This window comes from Vitis riparia, chromosome 7, assembly GCF_004353265.1.
Source record: "Vitis riparia cultivar Riparia Gloire de Montpellier isolate 1030 chromosome 7, EGFV_Vit.rip_1.0, whole genome shotgun sequence".
NCBI classification, from domain to species: domain Eukaryota; kingdom Viridiplantae; phylum Streptophyta; class Magnoliopsida; order Vitales; family Vitaceae; genus Vitis; species Vitis riparia.
This window is the reverse complement of record NC_048437.1, coordinates 13,061,417-13,073,794: the sequence shown is the minus strand read 5'-3', so window position 1 is coordinate 13,073,794 and position 12,378 is coordinate 13,061,417. Positions and strand designations below refer to the sequence as shown.

Here is a 12,378-nt window from a genome sequence, read left to right as displayed (position 1 = left end):
ATATATGTTTTGGATATGTTTTGCACCTGTAATGGATATGTTGTTTGCCAATAAATAAAAACAAAAAATAAAAAATCGATTTATGGGACATCAAGATTTTCTTTAGACTATGTTTGGTCCTCAAAAAGTACTAAGGAAAAAAAAAATGTTAAAGAAAAATAATTTTCTTATATTTGGTTTTATTATGAAAAATACAAAAGAAAATCAAATACAATTAAAATTATTTAGAAACTGATACATTTTAAAATTATTTAATATTTATATAGAAGATTTAAAATAAGTGAAACAAATTTGAAGTAGCGTATAAAAATAATTTATTAATTTTAAACTATTTTTATTTTCCTTCATGTTTTCTTTCTTTTTAATTTGCCTCTTTATTTTCTTTCCCTCAAATTTTAAACTACATAATTTATTAATTTAAACCTTTTTCAATTTTATTCATTTTTTCTTTCCTTCTAATTTTTTTCTCCATTTTCTTTCCCTCACATTTTCCCTTAAATTTTTCAGGAATCAAACATAGTCTTAATAAATTATTTTTATATGCTATTTTAAATTCATTTCACTTATTTTAACTCTTTCTATGTAAATATTAAATAATTTAAAAAATGCATAAGTTTCTAACTAATTTTAATTATATCTATTTTTTTTTTTTTTTTTTTTTTTTGTATTTTCCATGATAACTATGAAGAGAGAGAGAAAAAAGGGAGAATCCCTAATTATTGTTATTGAAGAAAAACTGTAAAGAATACACATTGGACTTGGGTATATATATACATGTTAGTGGGACCCACAATACAATAAGGAAATAAAAGGAAAAGGAAAAATAAATAACCTAAATAACTATACACTATCTAACACTCCCCCTCAAGTTGGAGCATATATGTTATATGTACCAAGCTTGTTACAAATGTATTTAATTCTAGGACCTCTGAGAGATTTAGTAAAAATATCTCCTAGTTGATCATTTGAATTGACAAAACTAGTCGCCACACATTCTGATGCGATCTTCTCTCTAATGAAGTGACAGTCAACTTCAATGTGTTTGGTCCTTTCATGGAAGACTGGATTGGATGCAATATGCAAAGCGGCTTGGTTGTCACAGATGAGCTTCATCTGTTCATCCTTTCCAAATCTCAACTCCTGAAGAAGATGTTTTAGCCATATGAGTTCACATGTTGCCAGAGCCATAGCTCGATACTCGGCTTCAGCACTAGATCTGACCATTACATCTTGTTTCTTACTCTTCCAAGATATTAGGTTACCTCTAATAAAAACACAATACTCGGAAGTGGAATGTCTATCTGTGGGTGAGCCAGCCCAATCTGCATCTGTGTAACCAACAACTTGGGTATGACCTCTATTTTCGTACAACACACCTTGGCCTGGTGTGCTTTTGATATATCGAAGAATGCGGATTACAGCATCCCAATGGCTATCACATGGTGACTGTAGGAATTGACTAACCACACTTACAGGAAAAGAAATGTCTGGACGAGTAATGGTGAGGTAGTTCAGTTTACCTACAAGTCGCCGATATCTCCCAGGATCTCCTAAAGGCTCCCCCTGTCCTGGTATAAGTTTGACATTTGGATCCATAGGAGTGTCTACCGGTTTACAGTCTAACATACCGGTTTTTTCCAAGATGTCTAAAGCATACTTCCTTTGGGAAAGAACCACACCGGAACTGGATTGAGCTATCTCAATCCCTAAGAAATACTTGAGTTTCCCCAAGTCTTTAATCTGAAAGTGGGTGAAAAGGTGTTGCTTTAGTTTTTGAATACCATTCTGATCATTGCCTGTAATGACGATGTCGTCCACATAAACTACCAGATAAATACATTGCCCCGAAGAGTTATGATGATAGAAAACAGAATGGTCTGTTGTGCTGCGGAACATGCCAAACTCCTGAACAACAAAACTAAAACGGCTAAACCATGCTCGAGGAGATTGTTTCAAGCCATATAGAGAACGGCGTAACCTGCACACTAAACCAAACTCCCCCTGAGCAACAAAACCAGGTGGTTGCTCCATATAAACTTCCTCAGCAAGATCCCCATGAAGAAAAGCATTTTTAATATCTAACTGATAAAGAGGCCAAGAACGCATAGCAGCCATGGAGAGCAATAGACGAACAGAAGCTATCTTGGCAACAGGAGAGAAAGTGTTACCATAATCAGAACCATAAACCTGAGTATAGCCTTTAGCAACCAAGCGGGCCTTAAGGCGATCAACCTGACCATCAGGGCCAACCTTAACTGTGTAGACCCAACGACAACCAACTGTAGATTTACCAGAGGGTAAAACAAGAAGATCCCAAGTGCCATTGGAGTGTAAAGCAGCCATTTCATCTACCATTGCCTGTCGTCAGCTTGGATGGGAAAGAGCTTCAGGGGTGCTCTTGGGAAGAGAAACAGAAGATATAGTAGAAACAAATGCAGAATAGGGTGAAGATAATCGATGGTAACTCAAAAAATTGTAAATAGGATGAGGATTACGAGTAGATCGATTACCTTTCCGAAGAGCAATGGGTAAGTCAGCAGAAGGAGGTAAAGCCAGGGCAGAAGAAGCCGAAGGGATAGGAAGTGAGTCAGCAGGTACCTCGGCTAAAGAAGGAGGAACAACGACACGATGACGGCGATGATAAACCTGAAGTAGGCGAGAAGGCACTGCATCAGGTGGGGAGATAATGGGAAGGGGTAAGACTTCAGAAACAGGAAGAGACTCAGAGGTGGAGAAGAACGGTGAGTCCTCAAAGAAAGTGACATCAGCGGAGAGAAAGTAGCGATGAGTCTCAGAGGAATAACAACGATAACCCTTTTGAAGTCTGGAATATCCCAAGAAGATGCATTTTGTGGCTCTGGCAGAAAGTTTGTCCTGTCCAGGAGTGAGAATATGAACAAAGCAAGTACAACCAAAAACACGAGGAGGAAGGAAATAAAGTGGTTGGTCAGGGAAAAGAAGGGAATGAGGAATCTGATCATGTAATACAGATGATGGCATACGATTAATCAAATAACATGCTGTAAGAACAGCGTCCCCCCAAAAACGAAAAGGAACATGACTATGGAGAAGGAGAGTACGAGCTGTCTCAACAAGATGTCGATTCTTATGTTCAGCTACCCCATTTCGTTGAGGAGTATGAGCACAAGAAGACTGATGAATGATCCCATGTTGGGACATAAATGAAGTAAATGGTGTAGAAAAATATTCCCTGGCATTGTCACTACGCAACACACGAATAGAAATATTGAACTGGGTTTGGATTTTAGCATAAAATTTTTGAAAAATAGAGAATAACTCAGCTTGATTTTTCATTAAAAATAACTAAGTACATCGAGAATAGTCATCAATGAAAGTGACAAAATACTGAAATCCTAAAGTAGACGCGGTCCGACAAGGACCCCAAACATCAGTGTGGACAAATTCAAAAGGAGACTTTGCCCGATTATTCAAACGCTTTGAGAACGAGACATGAGTATGTTTCCTAAGCTGACAGGACTCACACGCAAGCGACGACAAAGATGAAAAACTAGGGACCATTTTCTGGAACTTGGATAGACTAGGGTGGCCCAGGCGATTGTGGATGAGAAGGGGAGCATCAGTGGAAATGCAAACTGCAGGAGTTGAAGGCGCGGTGAGGTGATAGAGGCCTTGAGACTCACGTCCTATGCCAATCGTCTTCCTTGTACTCCGGTCCTGCAAGGTCACAAATTTATCAGAGAAAATGATAGAACAGTTAAGAGTGCGAGTTATTTTGCTGATGGAAATAAGATTAAAAGGACACTCAGGGGCATAAAGGACAGAATGGAGAGGTAAGGAAGGGAGAGAATAAGCGAAACCAAAACCTTTAGCCATAGTTTGGGAACCATTAGCTAAAGTAACAGTAGGTAAGGTAGAGGTAGCAGTAATAGAAGAGAAAAGATCCTTATTACCAGATATGTGATCAGAAGCGCCAGAATCTAGAATCCAAGGTCCAAGAGAAGATGTGTGGGTAAGACAAGCAGAAGCATTGCCAGTCTGGGCAACAGAAGCAACAGAAGCTGACTTGGTGGCCTGATAGCGGAGATAGTCATCATACTCACTATCAGTGAGGGAAATACCCTGAAATGTAGAGGAACTGGGAGGCCGAGGCGACTGTGGATCAGATGACTGGGCCATGTGGGCAGTGCGGAGAGGCCGCCCATGTAACTGATAACACCGATCATGAGTGTGGCCAAGCTTATTGCAATAGGTGCAATGAGGACATTGGCCTCTACCTCGGTTACCACTGCATCCTCCTCGAGAGCTAGTTTGAGAAACTAACACAGAAGAATCTGAAGTGTTATCAGATGGCAAAGTCTGAGTGGAGGAGATACGGAGGAGGCGAGCAAACACATCATCCAAGGATGGAACGGAGGAACTGCCAAGAATCTGATCGCGGACGGTCTCGAGATCTGGACGGAGGCCAATAAGCGTAAGAACCATGAAGAACTTGTCAATCTGTGTTCATTAATCCCCAACATCAGTAGTAAGAGGCACCACAGTCAAGAATTCCTCCTTAAGAGAGGCAATCTGACCAATATAAGTAGATAAATCCATGTCTTGTTGTCTGACATTGACAATAGAAGAAGCCACCTTATAAAGGCTTTGGATATCATTCGTGTATAGCCCTTTTGCCTAATTCCAAAATTTAAAGCATGTTTTGTAGGCCCGAAGATGAAGCAGAATCTTAGGATCAACTGATTGCCATAACACACTACATAACTGTACATCTATCTTCTTCCATTGTGCTTTGTCAACCTCAGGGATATCCGCCTCCTGCGTAACAAGGTGATCCTCATAACCTTGACCCATAAACCAAAGCTCCATAGAGGTAGACCAGGACAAATAATTTTCACTCCCAATCAATTTCTCCGAAGTAATCATAGGAGATCCAGATATGACAGAGGAAAAAGTGAAACTTTTAGTAGCCATATCTACTTATCTGGTGAACGAAATACGTTTGGATCGAAGAGAGCCCTAATACGGCTTATCGCGGACTTCCTAAGACACTTGCAGGGCTCAGGGTGGAGAGGAAGTCGCCGGAGGTCGCCGAAAAGGCGGTTTAGAGGGCCGGCGGAGACAAAAAACCCAAAAAAATGCACTTTTAGGGCTCAGATGACACAAACGCAGATGGAGGGTGGCTAGACGGCGTTAGGCGAGGCTGGAGGTGGAAGCGCGTGGCCGGCGCGTGGCTGGGATTCTTCCTCCGGTGCTTTGAGAAAAGTTGAAGATCTCCTCCTTGCGCACCTGATGGTATGGTCGGTGTTGGAAAAGGACTTCGCTGGAAATTCGTCGGAAAAGGTCGCCAGCGGTGAGGGTTTTTTTACGGCGGTGAGGGTTTTCTGACGGCGATACGGTTGATTGGAAGCTTTAGGAGATGGGAAGGGTGACCGGAATGAAACATGGTCACTGAAAGATTTCCCAAAATGGATTCACGGATAAACCGGAAATAATTAGGGTTTTTTTCTCCCTAGGCTCTGATACCATGTGAAGAGAGAGAGAAAAAATGGAGAATCCCTAATTATTATTATTGAAAAACTGTAAAGAATACACATTGGACTTGGGTATATATATACACGTTAGTGGGACCCACAATACAATAAGGAAAGAAAAGGAAAAGGAAAAGTAAATAACCTAAATAACTATACACTATCTAACAATAACCAAACATAAGAAAATCATTTTCTTTTATCTTTCCTTAGTACTTTTTGGGAACCAAACATAGCCTAAATGTTTTGGACACACTCAAGACCTCAAGTAGAACTGTTCTAGTGTCTTCTTAACATTTAGGGTTCTCATATGTTTCGGCAGCACATTATTTGGGAATGAGGTTCTATATAGGTTTTGCATTCAACCCTACATTGTTTTAACCATATCATATGTGAACATCCACTTTTCAGGCTACACATTGTCGCAATTTACACTTCTCAGCTATTTCCTCTTTTAACCATGGTAACAAGTAGAGCTAGAACATGGTTAAAAGACGTGTAAGAGGAGTTGGATTTGGAAAGAAATAGAAGTTCATCCTTATCATAAAGCATCTGCAGCTCATCTCATGAATGATGAATTCCAAGTTATTTAGGATTTTCCTTGTGTACATATGTTAAGAGTGGAGACTACTATTGAATAACTGCCTTGTCATCCACACAACAAAGTGCACTCACATTTTTTAGAATTTGTAAAAAACTCTTCAGAAATTGACAGGTGAAGCATCTTGGGCCATACTTATTTGATTGGCAGTTCACCAGCCCATTCCAGAAATATTTGACTAATTGAATATGTTGGAGTATTTGTTTAGTTGGCAATTTTGTTCCATTTCCTATTGATTAGATGCAACTGACTTCCTTACGTCTTATCTGTTTCAAAATAACTTCAAACATCATCAGATTTGGATTTGAGTAGATTCAGAGTTGTCAAATTTGAAGTATGAGTGTTTGGTATGGTAAAGCTCTTGGAATATTACATGTTCTGAGTTAAAATAGCATGAAAACAAAGCCTGAAAATAGTGAAATTGGGAGAGGGTGACCTTGGATGTTCAAACGCGCTAGTGAGCATTCAAACATCCTCCCTCAGGCTTTCAAACAGTCCTCGTTTCTTTTGTTTCCTAATTCAGTTTCAATTTGGAAATACATACATACATACATACATACATATATATATATATATATATATATATATATATATATATATGCTTTTGGAATGTTTTATACTATGGTTTTTTGAATATTTTAAAATTCAAAAACTCTCCACAATGGAATTCTAAGGTTTTTCAAGTATAAAAGGGTATGTTTTATTGAAAATTTGTGGACTTTGAGACAAGAGCCTAAGAGAGCAACTGTCATATCCAAAGCTTGATCTTCCATCACTCAAATCTTTCAAGATCTTCTTGAAAATACATTCAGCTTAAAAAAAGGTTAGAGATTCTCAACATCAAATTTCAATAAGGACTATGAGGGATCCACAAGGAGCATAGGGAAGTGTTGCATTGGAGATGTGGAAAACAAATGTAGGTAAAGTGGTATAAGAACCTATGAAGTAGGTACATCCAATCAGGTAATCTGTTTACCCTTTTCTCATAATTTGTGGATTATTTCGCAATTAGGAGACTATCCATGTTTCTTTACACCTAGGGATTGCTAGGTGGTTTTTCCACATTATATTTTGTATTCATTCAAGCACTCAATTTTATTTATGCATATGATATGGTTTGCTCCCAATAAATAATTAATCTTAAAGGACAAACCAAAGTTGGTAATAAACAGTTAGTTGGACTACCAATTCACCCCCCTCTAGGTAGTTTCATATATCAAGACTACAAAAAATTTCTTTCCAAATCATATCAGAAAGGGATTTAAGTAGCATATGGTATAGAGAAGAATTGGAATTAGGATTATCCAGGATGATTTTCAAAGAAAAAAAAAAACAAACAAACAAAAAAAATTGTGGAGCAAAAAAAAAAAGAAATTAAATTAGATGTGCAAATTCATCTACTTATTCACTAGAACAGAAAATTTCCTCGATGTTAAATCAAGTCAAAATACTTCAATCAATTTCAAAACTTCTTTACAAGGTAAGAATTCAATAACATGGTTTCAGTGGGCAGATTGTATCATGTGGGTCATGTGCAGCATATTGAGTGGACTGGGCAACTTTGATTGAAAGACACCATAGCTTAAGGGCATCTTGGACATTGCATAGATATGAAATCCTTTCATTTTGCTCTCCATAGCATTCAGAGATCAAATCCATCTCCTAGAATGAGTCTAATGAAGTGGAATCGACAGCCCAAATGCAAGTAACAACAAAAACAATTTCAATTCTTGAAAGCCAATGTCTATACATGGCAAAGAAATGTACTTGAATACTATGAAATTCTAAATCAATTAATTTCATTAGCCTGTATAGGTTGTTCTTGGGACTTGACATCCAGTCTTTTGTTTACAGATGGCTCCCTTTCAGAGGTTCCAAAAAATTGGATGTTTCATTTCATGGGATATCAAATTGCCCATTAACTTTATGGATCAATTTCAAGTCCACAGGAGAACACTGCAATGGTGAATGAATAGACCAGGTTCAGAAACAGAACTCAAATGCATTTTTCTTGCTTTTAAGATACTGACTTTGAAAGGATCAAGTTCATCATGAGTAGGACACACTACAAATGTTAGTAGTTCCACCAACTTCAAAAGCTTACCGATGGTTTACAAGAACTATTTGAAGCATGGATAACAAGTTCAATACTAAGGTGTCTATGTGAAGATTACACTTCAAATTGTCACACTTATGGTAGTGAATCTTAATTCAAAATATATATTTGAAAAGAAAGCATAAAAATATTTGAAGAAAATAGATACACTCAAAAGAAGAAATTAGAAACCTATGGTGCCAGAATACCAAGTTCAAAACCCATGTAAATATTCTGCAGCAATGCAGAGAAACTATAAAGAAAATCAACAACCGACACAAGCAACAAAGTGAGTAAAAGCAGCATACCCAATGAAGGATGTACTCAGCTGCAACGATGGCAGTTGCATATGATCTCATAGAACGGTTAATAGTTGATACCACAGTAGCTCCATTGGAGACAGTTAATGCTGCAGGGATTTGCAGAATTCAGCAGGATCCGCTACATGCTCAATTACCTTAAATAGAAAATATCAATCGACAAGCATACTGGATGCAACTGAATCAGTTCAGATAAAGGGGACGAAGTGAGAATGAGACATATCATCCAAACTATCAGTCTATATCTTTAAGAGGTGTTTCCATCAATCCTTGCACATATTTTCAAAAATTAAAAATTGCAAGTGGTTTCTTACAATTATTTGGTTGGCAATAACATTTAAAATGAAAAGCTGAAACTTAAACTACACATCTCATGTATATCAGGTACATCCGCTTTTGAACTTGAGACATGAAATGCAACTTTGGCAGACTTTGGTTTGAAACCGTTAAATTGAAGGGTCAGCATGTAATGAACCAAGAATCAAGTGAAGGTCAAATTGACTTGATCTTGGTTAGGCCAAGGTAGGTAGCACTTCCAATACAAAGAATATACCCTTTTTTGGAGGTCTAAGAGGCAAATAGCATGGGATGAAACTTTAAATGTGTTCCCCTACTTGGGAGCTATACGCTAGTGCACCATGCTTTTCTTTTCATATTAACACATGTAATATTAAGTGTAACAAACCACCATACCAAACACTTAGCACTACCTGGGGCGATACCCCACTCAACACTCATATATGCATAAAACAATACAAATTCCCACACAAAATCCAGCACTGGAAAAAAAATGGAGTCTCACTTGGTCTTCTCATGCCTATGCAAGTCCTACTTTTACCATCAACATCTGGAGTATCTGCCATTTGTTGACACAAAATATGTTCCATTTATAACATTCAAAAAGAAAAACATATAACTGTGTCAGACACACTGCTCTCATGTTTGACACGGTCATAGGGTTGAAATTCATGGTGTTAGCCCAAAGCTGGACTTGTTCACCTTTAATCATTTATGTTATATAGACCCCATTATCAACAGTCCCCTCTTTATGGTTTCAAGCCTGGCATTGTATGAGAAAGGTTCTTCAATAGAATAGATAAAGTATAATTCTGTGCCTATCATCATAAAAACTTCATTTTTTTTTTCCTATGAATCTTCTTCAATCAGGTTTTGGTGAAGATGAGATTCTAGCCCAAAGATAATTTTCACCTACATTATATCCTACATATGCAAATTAGGTACATATATTATCAAAAACTCCTGTACATAGGAAGGATACAAAGCATGCCAAAGTCAAATGAAAAGAAAAGAAAAAGTAAGAACAACACTACCCAGGCCCTCCCAATGCCCAACCTATTACTAAGTCTAGCAAAGTAAGATTAACATCCCCTGCGGAACATTTAGACCAAGAAAATAAAGACTTCATAAACAAGTTTTCTAAAACAATATCCAACTGCTCTCAATCACAAAACAGCCATACCACCCCAGCAGACTCAAGTAACCCAAGCCACCCCAACCAAGGAGAAAACCAATGAGCATGAAGTGGATGTCCACTTGCAATGGGTTCAATATGATCAAGCATCTCTTTCTTTTGCTTGCATAGACAACATCAATTTATTAGAGTCCATCCTTGTCTCATTGAATGAGAAGTTTTAAGGAATTTCCCCCACTGCCTAACAAATGGAGAAATTCACCAGGGAAGGCGCCCTAGAGACTCAAGTATCTTTGGACAGAAACAACATGATAACTCAAATCTTGATATAGGACTTTACAAAGAAAATGCCCTTCCTAGAAATCTTAGCACTAATTTAGCATCAAAGTTACCACGAATAGACACTAAGGACGAAAATATCAATTTTTACAGATACATCAATAGTTGGATTTTATGGATATATCAAGAAATATCAACAAAAATTTTGACAAAAAAATATTGGTGAGATAGAAATTGATCAAAAATCATAAAAATGTTAAGTAAAACTTCAAAAAAGATAAAGAAACAATAATACACATATAGAAATTGTTTTGTTGAAAAATCGATACATGTATTATATAATTTGTGATATTAAATAATAATATCACGTGCATTGACAAGAAATAGACATTTTCTAAGCGTACATTTAATATTAATTTACATTAAGTATTTGATTTTATAAAATGTCACGTCAAGATTTATGCATATTACATTGTAGTGGTTTCTTTTAGTACCAAAATGAAGATCAATATAGTTCTATAACAAAACGAAGAGCAATATAGTTCTATAACACTACTGAATGAAGGAACCAATCTTGATGGAAAAAATAATACACATATTGTAGTTTTTTTATAAACAAAATTAATGTATGAAATATATAATTCGTGACATTCGACAATAATACATGGAATTTGAAAATATATTTGACACTAACATAGTGCCATATCTACGTTACAAATATATGTATTATTATTATTTTTATTTAAAAATAGCTATAATTTTATTTACAAAATTATATATTTTTTATAGTCAACTCATATTTTTGCATTTTCAATATTAAATTAAATAGAATTCGACAAATAAGATAATTAAAATTTATTTATTTATTAAAATTTTATGTTAACATTTTTTTTATAAATGCATACAAAATCCCAATATGCTATATAAAATATGTAGGGTAGGAAATTTGACAAGAGCATGGTTGTCTAAGTAGTTGGAAGCTAGCTTTTCGCCTAGAAGAACCAAGTTCAAGCCTTAGGCATGCTAGTCTCACTTTTTGAGAAAATCCTTTGACTGACCGACATGTGCTTTGACCGAAAGTAAAAATCTTAATAAATCCAGAAAAAATTGGAAAAATTACAATAAATGGAGCAAAAATTCAAAAACATAAGGAAATTTCAGCCATGAGATATATCCCATAATATTTTCTATCAGTGTCCACCAAAACATGAAATATCAACGATATTTTGCTGAGTTTCGGCAACATTTTCATCACTGATAGACATTGAGTCAAGAAGCTGGGAAAAAGTATTTCACAATCTCCAGCTCCCAATTAAAAAAAATCTCCTCCTAAACCTAGGATTCCAACAGCCTTGAGAACCAATCACATTATCCCAAAAGTCTGCCACACAAGCTTCCTTAAGAGCTGCTAGATTAAACAACACTAGGGTTTAAACCTCCAACATCCAACCCTATTTCATCTAAAGACCATCCAATATAGGTATTGGTTCTAACATGAGAGAATCCCCACTGTTTACACATGGCTTTTCAAATACCAATCCTTTATCTTCCCTCCAAACTTCAACAAAATGATTTCTTCACAATCAAATCGCAAGAAAATTCATGTCCAAGATTGAGATCCTTCTAACATCTAACCCACCCCTACTCATTTCAAAACAGAAATTGTACCACCTTACTAAGTGGATCTTTTTATCAGAAAATTGAACCCACACCTTAAAGAGAAATATGCTTTGAATCTTTTCAAAGTCAACCACACACCTTTGGCATCATAAAAGAGGATATGAAATAAATTGAGGATGAAAAATCATAAACCTATCACGCTGGGCTAGTTACTGCCTTCTCCAAAGAATCAATCTTCATTTAAGCTTCTCCTATATAGAATCCCACACCAAGGAGCATTCAAAAGCAGCATGCATGGCAAACCCAAATATACTTTGTAGGCAACCACTCCAGCTCTATATTCCAACCTGGATACATTCTGACCCACTTTACCACCCAAACCTAGATGTCTGTCGCCCCACTTCCTCCACCATCCCTGTCAGTGTGGGCTCCCTTTTCTCCAAATTGATTTTATGGCATGAACAACTTCAAACCATAAAAGAACCCAATTCAAATAGAATAATTGATTATTCAAAGGTAAT

The 12,378-nt window shown here is 36.6% G+C and overlaps 1 protein-coding gene across 1 annotated transcript in view; it reads right to left on the bottom strand.

The window, feature by feature from the left end:
- LOC117918484 (ubiquinone biosynthesis O-methyltransferase, mitochondrial) overlaps window positions 1–12,378 on the bottom strand; it is an 81,203-nt gene that overhangs the window by 1,404 nt on the left and 67,421 nt on the right. The window contains 2 exon segments of the mRNA XM_034835181.1: window positions 8,515–8,621; window positions 8,624–8,663. Coding sequence (XP_034691072.1) covers window positions 8,515–8,621; window positions 8,624–8,663 — 147 coding nt within the window.